Source organism: Podarcis raffonei, chromosome 16, assembly GCF_027172205.1.
Source record: "Podarcis raffonei isolate rPodRaf1 chromosome 16, rPodRaf1.pri, whole genome shotgun sequence".
Taxonomy (NCBI): Eukaryota; Metazoa; Chordata; class Lepidosauria; order Squamata; family Lacertidae; genus Podarcis; species Podarcis raffonei.
In genome coordinates, this window is record NC_070617.1 from 15581252 (window position 1) to 15603862 (window position 22611).

General features: G+C 50.6%; 1 protein-coding gene across 3 annotated transcripts in view; it reads right to left on the reverse strand.

Moving 5' to 3' along the window:
• Positions 1-315: 315 nt before the first annotated feature.
• ATG2A (autophagy related 2A) overlaps positions 316-22611 on the reverse strand; it is a 37673-nt gene continuing 15377 nt past the window's right edge. The window contains exons 19-42 of one of the 3 annotated variants that reach the window (XM_053368343.1): positions 22052-22218; positions 21649-21803; positions 20911-21061; positions 20461-20654; positions 19165-19245; positions 18834-18940; positions 17658-17750; positions 16576-16646; positions 16261-16337; positions 15008-15178; positions 13952-14078; positions 12487-12698; positions 12005-12234; positions 11007-11142; positions 8785-9003; positions 7718-7819; positions 6508-6592; positions 5541-5676; positions 4641-4713; positions 3597-3679; positions 3169-3290; positions 2421-2575; positions 1865-2020; positions 316-964 (exon numbers count right to left, since the gene is read on the reverse strand). In XM_053368343.1, the coding sequence (XP_053224318.1) occupies positions 728-964; positions 1865-2020; positions 2421-2575; positions 3169-3290; positions 3597-3679; positions 4641-4713; positions 5541-5676; positions 6508-6592; positions 7718-7819; positions 8785-9003; positions 11007-11142; positions 12005-12234; positions 12487-12698; positions 13952-14078; positions 15008-15178; positions 16261-16337; positions 16576-16646; positions 17658-17750; positions 18834-18940; positions 19165-19245; positions 20461-20654; positions 20911-21061; positions 21649-21803; positions 22052-22218 (3340 nt within the window). In that variant the 3' untranslated portion in view covers positions 316-727. Of the gene's footprint in view, positions 965-1864; positions 2021-2420; positions 2576-3168; positions 3291-3596; positions 3680-4640; positions 4714-5540; positions 5677-6507; positions 6593-7717; positions 7820-8784; positions 9004-11006; positions 11143-12004; positions 12235-12486; positions 12699-13951; positions 14079-15007; positions 15179-16260; positions 16338-16575; positions 16647-17657; positions 17751-18833; positions 18941-19164; positions 19246-20460; positions 20655-20910; positions 21062-21648; positions 21804-22051; positions 22219-22611 lie in introns of those variants that run through there. The other 2 variants (XM_053368344.1, XM_053368345.1) reach the window with 2 other exon arrangements.

Here is a 22611-nt window from a genome sequence, read left to right on the forward strand (position 1 = left end):
TGTAACATCCAGGCTGAAGGAAAGACGTTCTGGGGAGCCCAAAAAGCTTGTGCAGAACTTTTTGCTTTGCTGCTGGTCAGAATGAAACTGAATTGTGTGGTTGTGGCTGCCTGGGTTGGTCCTCCTGTTCTCCCCACAAACACACCAGACCCCCCCCCGCCCCCAACATGGGTGCCTGTGTCAATTCCTGCTTCTGTACCTGAAAGGAGTCGCATCCCTGATCTGTACAGCACATCAAAACACTGTCCGACAGGGCAAAACAGGCCAAGAAACGGACACTTCACCCCCTTACCGAATGCCTATGGAAGCAGGAGCTGAAAACAAGTCACGTCCTTTAATGTTCAGCCAACCTTCCGTCTCTCTCAACAACCCCAGAAAGAGAGGGAGACAGAGAGAGACACAGAGAGAGAGAAGTTGCAGCCTGCAGCTCATGCACCAAATGGATGGCAGAAGCTATACTCCTGACAAGTACAAAAACAAGGGCGAGGCAAGAGGAGGTGGCACCACCCTCGTGGTGCCAGGCGTGCTGCTGCTTGAGAGCGCGCCAATCCCGCCAAGCAGAAGCTCTTCCCCACCACGTGGTTCTTCTTCTGCGGGTGGCAAGGCTGGCAAAGCGAGAGGCTGCGTCCTTTCGGTGGCCCTGCCAATGTCCTGAACGGGGTAGATTAAGAGGAACGGCCCCGCTTCTGAGCCCGGGTCAGTGGAAGGCGGCAGTGGCAGCGCCCGGTCAGTCCTGAGCCTCTTCTGAGCGCCACTTCAGGGACTCCTCCTTCCGGGCGTCGGGCTTGATCTGGTTGCGCATACCACCCAGGAGGTTGGAGGTGGCTTCCGAGGCCACGATGAGGGGCTTGACCACGGTGGGAGGGATCTGCCGCAGGACGCCTCCCACCGCCCCGGTGATGCCTTTCTGCTCGTGGCCACGAGTCGCCACGTCGCAGATGGCCTGGGCTGTGTCGATGACACCCTGGAGGAGGAAGAAGAGGAGGAGTCTGGATTTGATATCCCACTTTATCACTACCCTAAGGAGTCTCAAAGCGGCTAACAATCTCCTTTCCCTTCCTCCCCCACAACAAACACACTGTGAGGTGAGTGGGGCTGAGAGACTTCAGAGAAGTGTGACTGGCCCAAGGTCACCCAGCAGCTGCATGTGGAGGAGCGGAGACGCGAACCCGGTTCCCTGGATTACGTGACTACCGCTCTTAACCACTACATCACACTGGTGCAGAGGAGGAGGAGAGAAGGATGGAGAGAGAGCGTGCCTCAGGGCCTGCCAGAGGGCTGTAAACAGGGTTTCTCCAACTTGGGTCTCCAGCTGTTTTTGGACTACAGTTCCCATCATCCCATACCACTTGGCCTGCTAGCTATGGATGATGGAAGTTGTAGTCCAAAAACTTGGATACCCAAGTCGGGGAAACCCTGGCTGGAAGGATCATTCCTTTTCAAATATATAAAGATCATTAATTTACTAGGCAACATGTTTTCCTAGTTCAATTTTATGTAAGCTGCTGCTGTACACTCTTATATATTAAAAAAAAGGGGGGGGGATGTAAACAAATAGTAATGATATTCCGCTAATAGCGAACTCAGACAGTGAGTGTCGACAGCAATGGAGCCAAAATGGGGCTGCTGGAAAATCAGAGGCAGCATTTGCTTGCCCAGAAGGACCCCAGCATGTGCAGAAAGAGAAAAAGCCTCAAGGAAACTAACCCAAAAGCAGCTCAAGGAAGCCAGAGCAGTCCTGGATTTTGGAAGATTCAGGGCAGATAAAAGGAAGCCCTTCTTCGCACACGGCAGAGTTAGCCTATGGAACTCACTCCCACAGGAGGCAGGGATGGTTCCTAACCTGGATGGCTCTAGGCCTTACCTCTCGTACGGTGTCATAGGCCTTGGCCACCCCTTCACGCAGGTCGGCAGGTTGCTGGCCGCGCCTCAGCTTGCGCGTGTGCTTCTTGTCCAGGAGGGTGCGCGTCATCGGGGGGGCGGTAGGGGACAAGATGTCGTAGACGGTCTCCGCTGTGGCCTGCAAGGGGGAGAGAAGGGATGGCAAACCAGGAAGGAGAGGCAATTCTGAGAACCCTGTTGCCCTTGCGGGGACCACAATGCCTTCAAATATCTGAAGGGCTCTCGCATGGGAGATGGAGAAGGCTTGCTCTCTGCTGCTCTGGAGAGTAGGAAGCGAGCCAACAGATTCTAATGACAAGGAAGGAGATTCCAACTAAACTTTCAGAGGAACCTTCTGAAGGCAAGAGCTGTTTGGCAGTGAAATGAGGCTGTGGTTAAGAGGTTGGACCAGATGGCCCCTTGAGGTCCCTTCCAACTCTACAGTTCTACGATCCCCTCCTCATCACCAAGGGCTGGAGAAGAACAAGGGCCACCCCTCGCACACCACCCCTGCCCGTCTCAGAGCACATGGCCCAAACCTGGATGGCCTGCACCAGGCGGTTGCTGAGCTCGAGGGCTGCCGACGCGGTTGAAGTGCCGAAGGAGGCTGCCCCACGCTGCAGGCCCCGGATGATCCGCCCGTCCTTGCGGTACTGCTCGATGGGCAGCCAGAAGAGGTCACGGAGGCCGTGGACTGGGAGGGAAAGAGAGAGAGAGAGGAGAGGGCAAATGCAAGGGCAGCACCGTTGCATGTCAGGCCAAACCATTCCCCTTTACCCAGACCTATGGCTATTCCATAATCTATGGCCTGTAAAAGTGTGGAGAGAGAGGACTGTTATGATTATGATTAGGCTGTCTCTGTCTGTATACTTTTTGCTATGTTGTTCCATTGATGTTTTGTAATGTGTTTCTAATGTTGCACATCTCCCTGATATCTTCTGATAAAAGACGGTATGTAAATTGAATTATTTATTATTATCATCATCTTCATTTGTGCTGCTGGATAAGGCCAAAGGGGGACTTACCTGGTCCAGCATGCTGCTTTCCACCATGGCCAACTGGGTGCACCCTCTTCCCCAATGGGAAATCCACATGCAGGGATGGGAAGGCAACAGCTCCCTCTCCCCAGCAGTTGGGTGTTCAGAGGTAGACTGTGCCTGGGCCTGGAGGCTCCATCTAGTCCTCATAACTACCCTCCTGTTTGTATATGTAGACAGGAAGCCTTCCAACCCCCGACACTGCTGCCCGATACATCCCCAGGCAACCCCCTCCTCCCGCCGTACTTACAGAGCTGCACCACGGAGTGCATAGGCCCCACGCCTCCCAGGATGCCTGGCAGCTGGTTCTTGCGGATGTCCGTCAGCCACTCGGTCAGGGCGTAGCTCACCACCTTCTCCACGCCCAGTAGCCTGCGGAGGCAGAGAAGCAGGTGGTCAGGGGCCCCAAAGGGCAACGCCCACCAGATTCGGCCCCCCAGGCCAGTGAAGCAAGTGAAGCCGTGGGGAGGGGCTGCCGGCAGAAGTGTCTCGGGCAGCGGGATGTGGAAGCACCTGCGGCTTTTCAGCCCAGCTTGACAACAGATAAATGGGGCTGCCTCCGTTCAGATACTGGCTTCTTACTATGCACCACCAGGATGCTGGGGGGTTAGAGCCCCGCCTTGCCCTCCTCTCCACTGACACACCCCACCCGGCTACCCTAAAAAGGTGGCTCCTCACCCGTGTCGACAGCAGAGCCTCTTGAGCTTGAGCTCAGAGCAGTTGAGCTGCGCCAGGCCGATGAGGATGCCGGCAAAGGTGCCCTAAGGAGAAACGGAGAGAATTTTTGTGGACTGGGAAGGGACCCTGCGGGTCATCTAGGCCAACCCCCTGCAGTGCAGGAATCGCAGCTGAAGAATCCCTGACAGGTGGCCGCTCTGCCTTGGTTTAAAAGCCTCAGGTGAAGGAGAGTCCACCGCCTCCCAAGGGAGTCCTCTCCACTATCAAACAGCTCTTGCCACCAGAAAATTCTTCCTAAGAAGGGTGGACACTGACCCAGCGACCCTGCTGCCTCGTCCGGACAGGCACTCCCCTTCCCCACCCTCACCTTTGCTTAATCCAGGCTTTCCCAAACTTGGGTCTCCAGATGTTTTGGACTACAATTCCCATCATCCCCGACTAGCTAAGGATGGAGTTGTAGTCCAAAAAACAGATGGAGACCCAAGTTTGGGAAACCCTGGATTAATCTCTCTCCCACCCCCATCCTTTCCTGGGCACAAGGGCCAGGCTTTAGAGGGGAGAAAGAGGCAGCCTGGTGGGGACCACCATGCCCTTTCTGTGGTCCTATGGCATGGGTAGGCAAACTAAGGCCCGGGGGATCCGGCCCAATCGCCTTCTAAATCCTGCCCGCGATGGTCTGGGAATCAGCATATTTTTACATGAGTAGAATGTGTCCTTTTATTTAAAATGCATTTCTGGGTTATTTGTGGGGCATAGGAATTCATATTTTTTTTCCAAAATATAGTCCGGCCTCCCACAAGGTCTGAGGGACAGTGGACTGGCCCCCTGCTGAAAAAGTTTGCTGACCCCTGTCCTATGCTGAGACCCTAAAACACAGCCCCCTTGAGTTGTCCTGTTGCAAAAGCAACATCAGCTGGAATGAATGACTGGAAGGTGGAGAGAGACTGAGAAGCAGCTCAGCAAAGGTCACTTGTAGCGGGTAAGAAAGTTCCCCAGGCCTGGGGGGGGGGGAACGGAGGGGCTGCTGCAGACTCTGCTACTCACCACTTGGTCGACGGTCACATGCTTTCCCTGGTAGTCCAGCCAGATGGGCACTTCGGACGTGAACCGGAACTCTCTGGAGAGGGAGAAGCCAAGGAGAAGGGGAAGTGCTTTTTCCCTTGTGGTGGGAAAGCGCTGGCAGCAGTGCCGGCTACCACTCCGTGGCCTGTCTACCCCAGCATCCTGTTCTCACAATGAACATGTACCTCTAAGAACCTAGAAAGCTAGATAGACCGCCTCTGGGCCTGGAGGTTCCATAAGCACCTAAGAAGAGCCTGATGGATCAGGCCAACAGCCCATCTAGTCCATCATCCTGTTCTCACAGGAGCCAACCAGGTGCTTCTGGGAAATTGTCAAGCAAGATTTCCTTCTTGTGGTTTCCAACCTTCCTGTGGTTTCCAACCAATGTTATTTATAAGCATTTATTTGCCTCCAGCTGTGGAGGCAGAGCATAGCCGGGATGGCTAGTAGCCATCGATAGCCACCTCCTCCTTCTACAGAACACGCACCCTCCCACAACAAGCTGGGCAATGACTCTTGTATTTCCCAGCTCTCATACGCATTATAAATTCTGGAGTCCCCTGTGGCGTAGTGGTTAGAGTGCCAGACCTCAACCTGGGAGACCAGGGTTCAAATCCCTCACTGAGGGTGACCTTGGGACTGGTCACTGCCTCTCAGCCTAACCTACCTCACAGGGCTTTTATGGGGCAGAACAGGGGACGGGGAGAAATAAAATGGGGAGCCGGGGAACCATAAATGCTGCCTTGAGCTCCTTGGAGGAAAAGTGGGGTGTAAATATAGTAATTGATAGAACTCTCCGCTAAGACTCTGCAGCTTGGCCCTGCTGCCCCCCAACATCCCCGCGCCCCATCCTTTCTCCCTCCCCACGTCAAGCGCTTGTACCGGAAGTAAATGGGCTGGTCGGAGGAAGAAGAGGAGGCGTTGGACAAGGAGCTGTTTTCGCTGGCCGTGGTCTCCATTGAGGCTGTCATCTCCCCCTCCGCTCCCTCAGGCTCTTTCCCCGAGGACTCTGGGCGACCTATGGAGTGGAAGAGCAGCATTGGGCAATGAGAGAGGGGGGGCACCTCTGGGGGTTTCTCTAGACAGCCTCTGCCATCCCTGTGACACTCTGGATGTTGCTGAAATACAAACCCCATCAGCCCCCAACCAGCATGGCCAACAGGCAGCCATGGTGAGGAGGGTGGTGCAGAACTGGGGAAGCCCTTCTTCTCTAGGGAAAGGGAAAAGCTGTCCATGGAGGCACAGGTCAATTCTGTGTCCAGGGCAGCTGTCTACCAGCTCCATCTGGTACGCAGGCTGAGACCCTACCTGCCCGCAGACTGTCTCGCCAGAGTGGTGCATGCTCTGGTTATCTCCCACTTGGACTACTGCAATGCGCTCTATGTGGGGCTACCTTTGAAGGTGACCTGGAAATTGCAACTAATCCAGAATGCAGCAACTAGACTGGTGACTGGAAGCGGCTGCCGAGACCATATGACACTGGTCTTGAAATACCTACATTGGCTCCCAGTACATTTCCAAGCACAATTCAAAGTGTTGGTGTTGACCTTTAAAGCCCTAAACTGCTTTGGCCCAGTATACCTGAAGGAGCGTCTCCACCCCCATCATTCCCCACTGAGGTCCAGCTCCGAGGGCCTTCTGGCGGTTCCCTTGCTGTGAGAAGCCAAGTTGCAGGGAACCAGGCAGAGGGCCTTCACGGTAGTGGCACCCGCTCTGTGGAACGCCCTCCCACCAGATGTCAAAGAAATAAACAACTACCAGACTTTGAGAAGACATCTGAAGGCAGCCCTGCTTAGGGAAGCTTTTAATGTTTGAAAAAGAAGATCCTCCCAGGAAGCCAGAGACTCACCTTCTGAGCCAGCCTCGCAGGGCACGACGGGGTTAATGCTGGCAGCCACACTGGTGAAGAAGTCCTTGAGGAAGAACAAGGCATCCTGGAGTAAAAGCAAGGGGAAAGCAGGAGCCCATTATTATTATTATTATTATTATTATTATTATTATTATTATTATTATTATTATTATTATTTAGTGTTTCTATCCCACCTTTCTGTCAAGCTGGGATTCAAGGTGGCTTACACAATAATTAAAATGCATCAAAACACATCTAGAACCAGCAATCCATGTTTGTTTTGATCCCTGTGTATTTCATCCTTGTGCCACTTCTATTTTCATAGCAGGCATACAATAAATCTAGCAGTTAGTAATATCATCCTTGGAAGCTCCAGCACAGACATCTCCAGTTTGGGCAAACTGGGAGGGAGAAGAGGAGGAACCCACCCTGCTTGGTCTTGCCAGGTCCACCCCTCCCATCCCGAAAGGCTCACAAGGAAGCCGCTTGCTCTGCCGCTGGCTGCAGCCACACTCAAGGTCACCAGACATTGGACATCTGCATCAGGTGCCTCTAGGGACGGTTTTAGAGGTGTGGTGCATGGCCTTGTCTGAGCATTTCATCCACTGCCAGAGGGATTTGAGGGGGGTTACAGAACGAAGCCATTTTGATGTTGTACGGTTTCAGTTTATACACTTTATAAATAAATATACTGCACTGCATAGGCCCCCAACAACACATGCCTCTGCCGTATCAATGTGATGCTTCAAAAAGATCCCTTTGCAGAATCTATTTTATTACAGTGTCTGTCCTGAGCGATCTGTTCGTTTTATTCTATTGCAATAATAAGTTCCACACAGTCACTGTTTCTTACTTCTTTACCGTTTGTCCTGTTTGCATGCTGCAAACTAAATGCATCTTTAAAAAAAAAAAAAACCCAGCTCAGTCGGTAGAGCATGAGACCTTTAATCTCAGGGCTGTGTGTTCGAGCCCCATATTGGGCAAAAGATTCCTGCATTGCAAGTGGTTGGACCAGATGATCCTTTCCAACTCTACAATTCTACGATGCTAGGAGCAGCCCAGGCACCCGAGCCGCAGCCATTTTGGCTATGCACATCATCTTCCTCCTGTGGGAGGGCAGGGAGTTCTGAGTGCAGGGGTGCTCCCAAACAAAGTGCCCCCCCCACTGTCCCCTGCAGAGCACCTAACACCAACCCCCCACCCCGCTCACCTGGTCAATGTTGAGTCTGAGTGGCATCAAGGAGACACGAAGGCAGCACTCGGGACCCCCCAGACCAGACTCAGGGCAGACGTGCAGGGCTTTGATGGTGAGCTGTGAAGAAAGAGGGGTGGGGGTGGTCAGTCTTGCGGTGGCCCCCAGTGACAGAAGGCGGGGGAGCTTTCCAGAGGCTGAGCTTCAGCAGCACCAAATCCCCCCTACCCACAAAACTGTTTCACTATCAGACTCCAAGCCAGGCTGAACTAGCAGAGTCTCATCAGGCCTCCAAGATCCAGGTGGGTTTATTTTTTCTGTAACATTTATATACCGCTGATTATTGTAAGGGGGGGGATGGACCCTCAAAGCAGTTTACAAAAAGAACAATGAAATCGCTGATAAACAGATATTTAAAACATTCGGAGAGGGATCAAAAATAAACTAAAATCAGGTTAAAACACACATCGACATTCTATGTATCCGGACAGAGTTGTCTAATCCAAAATGTCTTTAGCAGGAGTCCTGTGAAGGTGCCTGACTGATGTCAATAGGCAGGGAGTTCCAAAGTACCACATTTCAATCTCTTACAAATGCAGAACGGGTATTACGTGGCAGCTGCAGAAGTGCCAGTTCTGCAGCTCGAAGCGGTCAAAAGGCCCATCTCGCAAGCAAACTAGTCCCAAGTTGTTAAGGACTTTCTATACTAATAGCAACACTTTGAACCCGGGTCCAGCAGCAAACTGGCTAGCAGAAGATCTCACTGCCCAGGGGTGATATATATGCTGACAAGGCCTCACTCCTGCCAGCAACTGTGCTGCAGCATTCTGCACTGACTTCAGCTTCCGGATCGAGAACAAGGGACGTCCCCACATCAAGCGTACTGCTGTAATCTAGTACTGGAGGCCCGACCCTCCCCCCAAAATAGCATACAGTAAAGGGGATCATCTGGACTTTTCCAGTCCAAGGAGAGGCGGAGACAGCCAAGAGCCAGGGGAGAGGTCTGCTCCTTGGTGCTCACCAGCAACGCAACCCACAACCCGCCCCCTGCTCTCAGCTCCTCCTGCTGCTGCCCCCCCCCGTACCATGTTGGAGTGGGCTCGGCGCGGCATGCACTCGCTGCTGTACAGGTAGAGGAACTTGTTGATCTGAGAGGAGGCCAGGCGGTCTCGGATCTCCAGCTCCTGGACAATGAAGACCTGTCTGGCCACGGGCTGCTCCTCCAACTCCACGGAGGGTTTCTCAGATGTGCCGCCGCTGCTGCTGCTGCTGCTGCTGGGGTACGTTTCATGCTGGAAACTCACCTGAAGAGGAGATGTGAGGACAGGTGAGGTCACCACTTTGTCCCACTCCCCCCCCCCACTGTTTGTTTGTTTGTTTGCCAATTAATTTTCATTCATTTTCAAATTTGTAGCATATTGAAACCAAATTAAAATTAATACCGGCTTACCCCTCTCGATACGATACGCTATCTTTATTGTCATTGTCCCTTGCGGAACAATGAAATTGAAAAACTACATAAAAACTACATAAAACTACCACGAAACTACATAAAACTACATAAAAACTATATAAAACTACATAAAAACTACATAAAACATTCAAAAACCCCTAAAAACTCTAAAACCCCATTTTAAAATACACTATACTACAGAGACCCCTTATGCTGCGTTTAGAACCAGAATTGCATTAGCGTAGAAACTGTTTTTCAGGTGGCTAGTCCTGGGCTTTATAACCCTATACCTTCTTCCAGAAGGCAGAAGCTGAAAGAGATCATTTCCGGGGTGCGTACTATCATGTGCTATCTCTGCCACTTTCTTATGGCACCTGGCAGCATAGATTTGATCTAAGGTGGGAAGAGTGCACCCAAAGGGATATTCCAGTTTTTGGGAATCCACTTTTACATGCTGCTTATTTTTCAGATTTCTCTATAATTAACTTCTTTTTTTAAAAAAAAGCAAATTCCTCATCCCTCAGCTATTCCTCTTTACCAACTTTTTTATATAGATAAAACAAAATTATATCAAGGAACGACAAGTGAGGTTGCAATAATTTTAAATCGTTCGTTCTCCTTTCCAACTTGCATGTTAGTTTCATTTTCTTATCCTGGATAATTTTCAGCTTCTGCCTGTTTGCGTGCACATGGCCAGGGGAGACTTTTCCTTTCCCCCACTCTTTTGATTCATTCACCTGTCCTGAAAGGAAGCTCAGGGTGGTGTATGCTGCCCTAAGAGGTAGGCCAGGCCAAGAGACTAAGAATGGCCCAGGGTCACCAAGTGGGTATTTCTGGTGCGTATTGTCGTCCTAGCCCAGGACTCTCCCCCTGCCCACCCCCCGTGCCCTGGTGTTTCCCACCTGTTTCCTTTCAGATCTCTTGCACCCCACCAACCAATAGTGCAATTCCCTAACTTCTAAGCACAGCTGTTCTTGCAAGGGCCTTTCTGGGGAAATTTTATTTTAATTTATTTTCATCCTAAGACCTCAGGGTGGTTCACAGAATAAAATACAGGAGAAGAAACAGGCAAGTAATTAAAATGAAACAGAAAACAATACCCCCCCCTTCCTACAGGCACATTTAAACGACTGTCTAATATTAATCAGCCAAAGGCCTGGCTGAAGAGGACCGCTTTCACCTGGCGACTAAATATATATATATATATAATGAATAATAAATAATAATATATATATATATATATATTTATACCCTGCCCTTCCCGGTTCAAAAACCGGGCTAATAACAAATCTAAAACACTTAATTGATGCAACAAAAAACCAGCATAAAATGCAGTATAAAACGTGAATAACAATAAATTCAGAATTCAAAAATCAATTTAGGGGGGAAATCTATCCAATAAACATTAGATGATCACCAGGGCTAGTTGGCTAAATTAGTCCTATTTGGGCCAGTGTGGAGACCAGGGGAGAATTAGCTGTGGGATCCCAGAGTGGGTAATCTTCATAAAAAGGGGAGGGGGAGGGGAATAAAAGATCAGGCTAAGTTCAAGTTGAAAGCCAGGTGGAATACAGGCCCTGCGGAAGGAAGTTAAATGCTGCGGGGCCCTGGTCTCATGGGACAGAGCATTCCACTGAGAAGGCCCTGGCCCTGGTGGAGGATAATCTGACTTCCTTAGGGCCCAGGAACTCTAAACTATGATTATTCATGGACCTTAAGGTCCTCTGCGGGGCATACCAGGAGAGGCGCCAGGTGCCAGGTGAACCTCTTCTGGGAATCGGGGCACACATTTTAAACTCGAAGGAGCCCCCTGAGCAGCGAGAGAGGCCCCCCTCCTGAGCCACCAGCTCTCACCTTTGTCAGCTGGATCTCCATCAACAGGTCGTGGATGCGGCTGGTGCCCCCCTGAGCCCGCCAGGTGTTCTGGGGCCGGTTGGTGACAGAGGAGCGGGACGGGGACGAGCGGGCGCTGGAAAGAGACGGCTTCGTCCTGGAGAAGGTGGGGCGGAGAAAGATGGGGAGCGGGAGCTTGTTAAAGTCAACGGATGAGACTTGCTCCTCTGCCCTGCCAGCCATAAGAACATACAGTGGTAACTTGGGTTACATACGCTTCAGGTTACATACGCTTCAGGTTACAGACTCCGCTAACCCAGAAATAGTACCTCTGGTTAAGAACTTTGCTTCAGGATGAGAACAGAAATTGTGCTCCGGCAGCGTGGCGGCAGCAGGAGGCCCCATTAGCTAAAGTGGTGCTTCAGATTAAGAACAGTTTCAGGTTAAGAACGGAGCTCCGGAACTAATTAAGTACTTAACCCAAGGTACCACTGTACTAGAAAAGCCTGTTGGGCGGATGGCAAATGGCTCGTCTGGGACAGCATCCTGTTCTGATAAATGGCCAACTAGGTGCGTCAACGGGAACCTGGCAAGCACAAGAAAACTTTCCCTCCTTTTAGTTTCCAGAAACTGGCACAGGTAACACCCCTTTTATGCGGGGGGGCCCTCCATGTGTGTAACTGAAATCGTGTGTAATGGGAAGACCCTGGGGAGTCCTAGTGGCTTGCAAGGAAACCCCTCCCCAGAGTCCAAAGAGGATGTCCTCTTTGGGCTCTAGGGAGGGTCTCCTCGCAAGTCAGAAGGTAGGCGGGGCTTGCACCACTGACGTGCAGGGAGGGAGTGATGGCTGCTGAACTTCCCCGCATGTCAGCTGTTAGGCAGGGAGGCTTCAACAAGAAGACTTCCTCTTCAGGCTCTAGGGACGGTCTCCTTGCAAGAGGACCTTCCGGGGGGCAGGGATTAAACCAAAAAAACAGGCGGCAAAGCAACAGGTAGGCAGCTGAGGGCGAGCGGCTCACCTGGGTGAGTGGGCGTGGCCAGAGGCAGAGCGCCCCAGCCCAAAGTCCCTCCCGCCATAGAGATGCCAGACCACCGAGATCTCCCGCATCATCACCCGGCTCTCGGGGACCGGGAAGCGCGAGGGGGCCTTCAGGAGGTCTGTGCTCCCCAGGGGGCGGGAGAAGTGCCCCTCCTGGATGCGAACGGGGCCTTCCAAGAGCTTCGTCACCACCGGCTCCCCGTCTCGGGGCTGCGGAGAGAGGAAGCAAGAGGCAAGATCAGAGCACATAGTTTCCAGAAACTGGTACGCAGAAGCATTGCTGAGCAGAGCCATCAATAGCGCCTCTTAAAGCCATCCAAGTTGGAAGCTATCGCTGCCTTCAGAGAGGTGGTTCGGCAAGGGCCCTTGGCTTTGCTAAATCCAGAGAAATAAAGGCTTGGCTCCAGAGACAGCAGATGGCCTGAGGCTTGGCACTCCCCTTGCAGAAGGGCCAGTCCGTACCGGGATTCCTGTGCCTGGGGCATCCAGGATGCAGAAGTCGTCCGTGGCTTCGCTCTCGCCCTCGCTGTCCTCCGAAGGGCTGAAGTCCAGCCCCTCCCCGACGGGAGTGGGTGGTGGGGCCGGGGTCTTTCCTGCCTTGCCCATGGCTCCGTTCTCCCCGGGGAACAGGTAGACAGAAACCGGGGAGGGCTGCCGCCTGAGCCCAGAGTCACCTGGGAAAGGGGGAAAGGTTATATTAAACAGGGCAAGCTCCACTCAACTTGTGCTGCTCCCAGCTCTGAGCCACCTTCCACTGCCTTGGGAAGACCAGCAGGGAGGACGCAAAAGGCGCAGCTGAAGGTGGGATCAGGGGGAAGCATTCTCTCATGAAACTAGAGCAGAAAACTTGTCGCGTGTTAGAGTGGATGGTTTTGTCAGGTGTTATATTAGAGTGGATGAGATTACACATAGCTGACAGATGAAGTATTGGAAGTTCTTTATTTTCTCAACTATTTTTTTCGTTTTCTCTTTCTTCCATTATTTCCTGTTTTTTCTTTCCTTTCCTACTTTATTCCTACTCTCTCTCATTCTCTTTCTCTCTATCTTTTTCTTCTTTCCTTTTCTGTGTTTTTATATAGATCAATGTTTTTGTTTTGATTAAAAAAAGATATTTGATGATAATCATTGTATCCCTTTCCCCAATTGCTAATAAAATTCATTTTTTAAAAAAAAAGAAAACTCAAAAAGGTTCATTTGCTGATAATAATTGTTACTACTACCAGACTGGGAACCTCAGGCCTGAGGGCGGAATCGTAGAACCACATGAAGAATCATTGGAAGGGACCCAAGGGCCATCTAGTCCAACCCCCCGCCTCCTGGCCTCTCTACTTGGCGCTTATGTCTACCTTGCTCTGCCCAACCCCTCGCCTGCTTTTGCCTGGCTGGAACTGTGACACTGCTGCTGCTTGATTGCTAGGAGGATGGAGAGAGCTGTTGCTCCACACCCCTGGTCCCAGCTGATCACTTGAAGGAGCGCCTCCACCCCCATCGTTCTGCCCGGGCACTGAGGTCTAGCGCTGAGGGCCTTCTGGCGGTTCCCTCGCTACGAGAAGCCAAGTTACAGGAAACCAGGCAGAGGGCCTTCTCGGTAGTGGCACCCGCCCTGTGGAACACCCTCCCACCAAATGTCAAAGAGAAAAATAACTACCAAACTTTTAGAAGACATCTGAAGGCAGCCCTGTTTAGGAAAGCTTTTAATGTTTAATAGGTTATTGTATTTTAGTGTTCTGTTGGAAGCCACCCAGAGTGGCTGGGGAAACCCAGCCACATGTGCGGGGTATAAATAATAATAATTAATAATAATAATAATAATTATCATCACCCTGCCATATCTTGCCCCAATGTTTGGTGAAGAATTGCTACCCAGCATCATCCAGGGAAAGCCAAGCGTCCCCTCCTGCACCCCCCTCCTCTCGCTCCTCCTTACCCATCTCTCCGGCCAGTTCCTGGAGGCTGCGCTCTGTGTCAATGAGGGCGTCCGTGAGGTCTTGCTGGTTGATGGCTGCGGTCTCAGCAGGTGGACATGACGGCAGCGATGCCGGGCTCTCAGACAACTAAGCAGGGCACAGAAGAGGGTGTGAACGCACTGGAAGTGGCAAGGGTGAGAGCAGGGCACCCACCTGAGGGGGGTTGCTCTCCAATGAATTTGTATTAAGTTTCAAAACTTTTAAGCAAGTTGCATTCCAATGAACCTCCAGTTTTATACAAAGTCGAATTCCCACGCATCTTCCGTTCCCTCCCTTTCCTGCTGCGTGACATAACATTTTATCGTTAATCCTTTATCTTTTATCATCCGCGGCCGCCTATTTCAAAATCCTGCTCGCACTTTTAATTAACTCTAATATGTTCCAGAGTCAAAATAAGGGAACCAATATCACTCAGAAAAATGGAGGGGGGTTGCTTTCAAGTCTCACCTGCCACTTAATCTAACTACAGCTAAAAATGCAGATGAAGTTGTGCAAATTGCTGAATAGGGAGCTGGCCATTTAATTGGCTCCATTCATTTAATGGGATGATTGGTTGATGTATGGTGGTGGGGAAGAATGAGTTGATTTTCTTTTGCTTCATTGCAAATCAGGTGTTTTGTTGTTGTTGTTTTTAAAGTGAAATTTATACTGTTTAGCTTATTTTCGTATTTAATTACTTTGCTTCCTGATATTTTAGGGGATGCTTGGACTTAGTCCTTTACTATGAATTTTCCCTGCATTTTTTCGCAGCTGATTTTTATGTGGCAATGTTTATTCTGATACTGACGAGGATACTCTATTTAGTTAAGTTTTATAGAACGTAGAAATTTTCTCCTTTTCATTTTGGCATTTGCTGTTTATTTAAGATGTTTTAACCGCTTAAAAGAGTTTTGTTTAACTACGAGCGGTATATAAATGGTCCAAATAAAAAACTAAAAACATAAGCTGACGGTTGGAGGTGACAGCAACCCCAGGCCCCATTTCAACTACCCCCCCCGCGCCCACTTGGCACTCACCTGCACCTTCTGGCCGGCGATCTCTGTGGGGCTGTCATGGTGAGGCGGGGGGTGCAAGTCCCCATTGTTCACCACGTACTGGATGAGGTTGGCGAGGGCCGCACAGGAATCTGCGCAGGTGTGCACATGGACCACGTTGTTGGAGCAGCGGAGCTCAAACAGAGGGCGGGTCTGCACCAAAGCGGGAGAGAGTGTGTGTTAAAAAAAGAAAGAAAAGAAATCACCCCAGACAAATGTCTTCTTGCTGGCCACCAAGTCTGAATGTTTAAAACGAGGATTGGAGAAATTCATGGGCTATCGAAGGCTGCTGGTCACAACAGCTCTGCTCTGCCTGGCCATCTAAAATAATAAAATGTGGTACGTGTATTAAAGGTTCATGGAGGAAAAACCTATTAAGGAGGATGAGGCCACTGATGGCAACTAGCCAGGATGGTTTTGCTCCATGACTAGAGGCAGCAGTGCTTCTGAATACCACACGAGAGGAGAGGGCGCTTGGGCTCAGATGCTGCCTGCCCGTTTCCCACAGGCATCTGGGCAGCCGCTGAGAGAACAGTGCTCTGGAGGGTAGAACTCGAACCAGGGGCTTCAAGTTACAAGGAAGGTGATTTTCATTCCTGGTAGAAACAGTATGGGATTGTTTCTTATACCAGGTTCATCATGTGTCATGCTAAGGGAGACACTAGCAATTCTATCTTGGTGTATGTTAACACAAATGTTATAGTGGATCAGTGTATTTTAATAGACCACTGTATTTTAATACTTTTTTGGAAGCTGCCCAGAGTGGCTGGGGAAACCCAGCCAGATGGGCGGGGTATAAATAAATTATTATTATTATTATTATTATTATTATTATTATTATTATTATTATTATTGCCGACTAAACATCAGGAACAACTTTCTGACAGTAAGAGCTGTTCCATAGTGGAGGTCGGGTGGCCATCTGTCAGGGATGCTTTAGCTGACACTCCTGCTTTGCAGGGGTTTGGACCAGATGACTCTCGAGATCCCTTCCAACTCTGAGTCTATGACAAGAGGCCTGATCCAGAATGCTCCTCTTAGGTTATTTTTGCCCACGTCTCAAAAGGAGATGGAAGATGTTGTTCCCCTCAGCCCCTTTCCCAGCCCTGGTGAGTCACGACTTCTGCTCCCCACGGAAGGGCCTTACACAGAAAGCCAGCCACTTGGACTAGAGGCGCAAACCCTCCTTGCAAGGTGGCTCCTCCCGTCCCCAATAAAGGCCTCTTGGAACTCACCAGCTTCCCTGTCGTGGCTCCCTTAAACGTGGTGATCACCAGCTCCAGAAGGTCCACATCCACAACGCAAACATAATCTGAGACCGGGAGACAGAGAGAGGAACATTACTTCCAGCGTCAGAGAAGCTGCTCTGCCCGCAGAAGGTCCCATATGGGACCACCAGCATCTCTCCAGGTAAAGGTGAGGGAGGGATGCATAGCTCTTCAGGTGCTCCCTGAGAACAGGATGCTGGACAAGATGGGCCACGGGCCTGATCCAGCAGGCTCTCCTCCTCATGTTCTTATGTAGGGAGAGCCAAAGGCCAGCAACGTTACCTCTCCTCAGGTCGCCCATCTCTGTGTCGCATTTGTTTGAGAGGTAAAGGGCCGAGTCGTCCAAAATGAACCTGTGGGGAGAACAGGGTGACTGGTTAGCAGCATCCTGAGGGGAAACACGTCAAGAGGGGCCAATAGCTGCTTACTCTGTGCCTGCAGAAACTGGCGGCGTTCCAAAGGGGGAAGGCACCTGATCTGCAGCGCCCACTCCCGCTTTGCCAGCCAGTTCTGCCAACCAAGGAAGAGGCTTTGCCCGCAGCTGCCTCCAAGCGCTCAGCAGTGGTGGTGGTAAGCCTCTCCCAAAGTGAGGCCCTCTATATGCTGCTGCGGGAGCTATAACTCCCATCATCCCCAATGGTGAGAAATGCCGGAGAAGGCTGGGCTAGGGCTGGGGAGAACCAGGGGTGAAATCCACCTTTGCCACCCAACTTACTGCGTGGCTTAGGGCCAGTCTCTCAGCCTCACCTCCCTCGCAGAGTCGTTAGGAGGACACAATAGAGAGGGAGAAACCCTTGGGACGGGATATAGCCTACCTCACAGGATTGTTGTGAATTAAACAGCTCAAAAGCTGCTAGGCAGCCATAGAAGGGACTGGGTGGCTTTGTGCCACTCACCGTCTGTTGCCCCAACTGATCTCATAAAATAGGTGGGGGCGGGGAGAGAAGCAGACAAACTCTTTGGGGTGTGTGTGCAAGTAATTAAGTTCCAAGTACAGTGGTACCTCGGGTTAAGTACTTAATTTGTTCCGGAGGTCTGTTCTTAACCTGAAACTGTTCTTAACCTGAAGCACCACTTTAGCTAATGGGGCCTCCTGTTGCCACCGCACCGCCGGAGCACAATTTCTGTTCTCATCCTGAAGCAAAGTTCTTAACCCCAGGTACTATTTCTGGGTTAGTGGAGTCTGTAACCTGAAGCGTATGTAACCCGAGGTACCACTGTATGGGCAATCATAGCAGCTGTCTTGGCCCCAGACCTCCCCCCTCCAGTGTGTCACATAGGCTGCAACCAGCTGGCCTCAAGGTCTCCTCTTTGTGCAAGCAAAAGGACTCTGGGAAAGAGCAGGGTAGGAGGTGGAGACCCACCGAAGGAGGAAGACGGACGTGTCCACAATGATGTTGCTGGAGAGGGTGAAGGTCTCGGCTGTGATGAGGACCCGGATTGGCAAGTAGAGAGGCCTGCAGGGGAGAAGACAGCACTCAAGTTCACCAGGGGTGTTGGACAGCGGCTGCCGTCCTCCCACCCCAAGTCACCTGAACCTCTGTGGGTAGCAAGAAGAGGCTGCCTCCTCTGGTCACTTCTCTTCCCACACCCCCGTCACAGAAAGATGTTGCACACACTTCTGCAAGGGATCTGGGCCAAAGCTGGACCCAGTAGAATTAATCTGAGCCTTGAAAAACCACATAGAGCTGAAAGAGGAAGTGGGAAAGAGTGCCACTCTTCCCAATTTCCTCCTTCAGCTCTATGTACTTGTTCAAGGGAGGATGGGGGTGGGAAGACCTTCATCATCCTTACTCCCTCGTGATCAAGGAGGCAATGACAGGGTAGGGGGCTCTGAGGCTTCATGGGCACCAAGGGAAGGTTTCTGGGGTACCATGTTGGCCATAATGAGCTCAACGGACCGACGGTCTGAGCTGGCAGAGAAGGCAGCTTTCTATGTCCCAATAAATACTTGGAATAATAGGTATGGAATTGCCCAAGAAAGATGTCAGATTGTTTTTGTATGCTACAACTGCAGCCAGAATTTTATTGGCCAAAAACAGGAAATCACAAGAAGTACCAACAGTGGAGGAATGGCAGATGAAGATGATGGACTTTTGGGAGCTAGCTGACCTGACCGGAAGAGTCCGCAACCAGAAGGAGGAGGAGTACCAAGAGGAATGGAAGAAATTTAAGGATTATTTAAGCCAAATATGTTAAGATAATTTAAATAGAATTACTTGTGAATAGCAGGTAGGCCTAGGATTTAAATATGTGATGTTGTAGAATAATATGTTTAAAGTTTAAATGAAAAGAAAGATAGATGTTAATTTGACTAAGTAAATTTTATGTGAAAATAGTTTTGGAAAACTGCTACAATGATTTATATGGAAACTCAGCCAGGGGGATTCGAGGAAGTCACCTAACAATGTTAACAAAAATGGAATTAATACAGTTAAGATAAATGTTTCTTTTTTTGTATGTTTGTGTTTGATGTTCTTTTCCTATTTGTTTGTTATAAATTTGGAAAATTAATAACGAATCTTGAAATAAATAAATACCTGTAATCCACAGCACAGCTGAACAGGTGGGTGTGCAGCACTGTGATGACTGTGGGAGGAACAAAGCCCAGGATGGGGTCATCCAGGACATCCAGGAAGTCAATCAACTAAGGGGACAGATGAGCACAGTCAGATTGGGGGGACACACACTGTCGGCATGAGACTGGTCAACACTGACAGCCCTCTATGGCAGCAGAGACCCAGAGGACATCCCCTTCCCCATCACGCGAAGTGTGGAACTCCTCTGGGTCAAGAATCGTGCTCCACCCCTCGCGGTGCACGACCCGCCTCTCTACACAGACCAGACAGCCCTTGGGGGGGCAGACCTCACCTGCGTGTACCAGCTCTGGTGAGTCAGGGCCATGTGATGCCGCATGGTTGCCCCTTCGAGCCGCAGCGTCACCAGGAACTCCTGAAACAGACGAGGAAGAAACGGGGGTCTCAGGCCACGTTCAGACACGCAGCCGCGGCACCTTGAAAGGCGCACTTTGCCTCTGATTTTTTCTCAGTGGGAGGAGCCCATTGCGCAACACCCTGACCAGGTAGGGGCGGATGATGAGAAAGCAACCTGGGTAACATTGGAAGTACTGAAGCAGCTCATCTGGGATGTCCCGACCTCACTATTCCCCCCGCCCCACGTTTAAATTATTATTAATATTTATTAGTTGTTGTTTTTCAGAAGAGAGAACTCAAAGCAACTTTAAAAAAACACACAACCAAAATCAAAAGGCCAGGTGCAAAAACAGAAACAGAATAAAACTACCTGAAATACACCAGAAATACAAATAAATATTAGCAGATCCAACTCAAAAGTTTTTTTTTACTTTTCCATGGTTTTATTGCATGGTTTTGTTTTTGTTGTTGCAAAACCACTTTGAGGTGTGTGTGTAGATAGATAGATAGATAGATAGATAGATAGATAGATAGATAGATAGACAGACAGACAGACAGACAGACAGACAGACAGACAGACAGATAGATAGATAGATAGATAGATAGATATGGTTGCATATAAATATTTTAATAAATAATATAACCCCACCCCACAAAAAAGCAGATCCGAAAGCCTGGGAGAAGGAGAATGTTTTTGCCCTAAAAACATAGTGAGGGTGCCAGGCATGCCTCCCCGGGGAAAGCATTCCATGAATGGGGGAGCCCCCACTGAGAAGACCTCTATTCGGCAGAAGTGGCAGGATTCAAGAACTGGGACCCATGGGCTCAGCCTCTGTGCTACCTGAAAGTTATGAAAGCTGTGAAGGAACAGCTCATGAAAATATGGCTCTTGTGCGGCTTGGGGGTCATGCGTTTCAGAGTTCAATGAGCTTGTGTTTTCTACTGTATACACCACTTTGGTGGCTTTATGCTACGAAGCGGCCTATCAATTTAACAAGTGAATGGCACTAGACAGAGCCATTTCCTCTGACTCGACCACCTTTCTTGGCTCAGCGTGGTCCTACCTATCACCTTGCAAGCTGCTGGCCATGAAAGATGGGACTGGAATAAAAGAAAAGAAATCTTCCCCCAGGTTTGGAAGAGGAAGTTCCAAAGATCGCCCACCAACAGCCCAAAGGGCTCCCCCTTCCTTCCTTCAGATCTGCTGGGAAGATGGATCCAACAGTCACAATACCTTGATGTTCTTCTCCAAATCCAGGTTGATCTGGATAGCCAGGGAGAGCATCTTCAGGGGCCCGTCCTTCTTGCTCCCCAAGGGCCAGGTGATGGGGCCCTCTTGGGAGGCATAGATGGTGGGGTTGAGCCCCTCCGGGGGCAAAAAGTTGGAGATTTCCAGATGCTCCGCCATGAGGTAGTCCTCCACCACAGCTGCAGGGACAAGAGAGGACATCCTGGGTTAACATTTCCTAGAGGTTTGCAACCTTCCCATCCAAAGAACAGCTCCCCCTGAAGAGTCCCGAATCCTTCCTTATTTGGCAAGGAGAAATGATGCCTTATCGGGGATGGATCACAGGGGGTTAACCTCCATTTGACGTGGCCACCACCCCTCCCAGCCAGCCACAAGTACCCACTGACCCTGGCACACCCCTATTCCCCCTTCGCGGCCCAGGGGCCAGAGCCCTACCCTTGTGATAAAGTGCAACTTTCTCTGCCTCAATGCAGAAGTAGCCGAGGTCCTCACGGCCCTTGTACCGCGAGACGCTGAAGAGACTGCCGCTTTCCACGTCCAGGACCAGCTCGCCGTGAGATCCCTCCAGCTTCTTGCCCCCCTCGCCCTGCACAGCCAGAGAGAGAGAGAGAGATGGGAGTGACGGCCACCAACTTGGGTGACTTTAGAGGAACAGACAAATTCATGGAGCCACGATAGCTATGCTCTGCCTCTGCGGTTGGAGGCAGCAATGCTTCTGAATTCCACTTGCTGGAAGCAAGAAAACGGGAGATGGCTCTTGTGCTCGAATCCTTCCTGAGGGTTTCCTACAGGAATCTGGTTGGCAAGAGCGCAAGGTGAGCTGGCAACCAGGAGCCATGGGCCAGGACCAAAGGATGAAGGACCATGGTCAAGAGCTTAGGAAGCCCTCGTGGCTCAAGCAAGCCCTAGCTTCCAGGGAGCACATAGCAGCCGTGCCAACAAGCTAAAGGGTCTATGCCAAACCTAAGATTTAATGCCCCTTCCCAAATTTAGCCACAGTACATGGTTGAAAGCTTCCCATACTGCTTAGGGATTATTAAAATGCTGAACGGTTTATGAATGCTTTATAATTAAAATAGCATCAGATAAAAGAAATAACGCCTCCCCCATCTCAGGGTCACATGAGTGGTCAGCCTGTAACCTTCTCTCTCTCCCCTTCCCACCCCCCTTTACCTTGGCATCGCACAGGGCTGTGACCCGCCCCTTCCCCACAGAGAGCACAACAGAGACACAGCTCTGGGGAAAGGGGCTCCTCTGTTCCCCCTTCTTCCGCTGTGCTGCCTCATCCACGGAGTAGAAGTGAGAATCCTCATCTTCGGAGTCTGAATCTGGAAAGCAGGGAGAGGAAGGCGGGGAAGGCATTTTTTTACAGACCCATAAAACCTCTGCACTGCCCAGAATAGAGCCTGTTTCCTGCTGCCCCCCCCCCAGGCAGTCTATAAAGCATGCTTGGCCAAGTTGCAAGATGGTGATGGCCAAGACCCAGTCTTGCCTCTCAAAGGAACTGGTGTCTACTAAAACCCTCCTCCCTTCCCTCCCACCCCCCACCCTCCGACATGGGGGTGCCCTCCCTCACCCAGCTTAAAGGCCGACTTGCACATCTTGAAGTTCTCCTGCCAGCGGGTGTCACCCGCTGGTGCTTCTCCAACAAAGGGGGCTGTTGTGGACCCAGCGCCCCCCAGAAGCTCGGAGGGGGTGGGGGGTGGGCTGAAGGACTCGAACATCAGGAGATCATTATTGATCCTAGAGGAGGAAAAGAAGGTCGGCATGAACAGCCTGTCCCATGACAGTGTGGTGTAGTGGTTAGAGTGCGGGACAAAGACCTGGGTGAGATCAGGGCTCAATCCCCTCTTGGCCAAGAAGCTCACTGGATGACCTTGGATGCCAGTCAACTCAGCCGCACTTCACAGGGTAGCCCTGAGATCTTTTGGTGAAGGGCAGTATATAAATTTAATAAATAATAATAGTAATAATAAGTAAGAAACTCTGCACTATGTGAATAAGTTGAGTTAAACTGTGGAACTCCCTCCCACAGGAGTCAATGAAGACCACCACCTCGGATGGCTTTAAAAGAGGATTGTATGAATTCATGGAAGACAAAGTTATCAAGAGCTACATTTCTGTTGTCCTTATGAC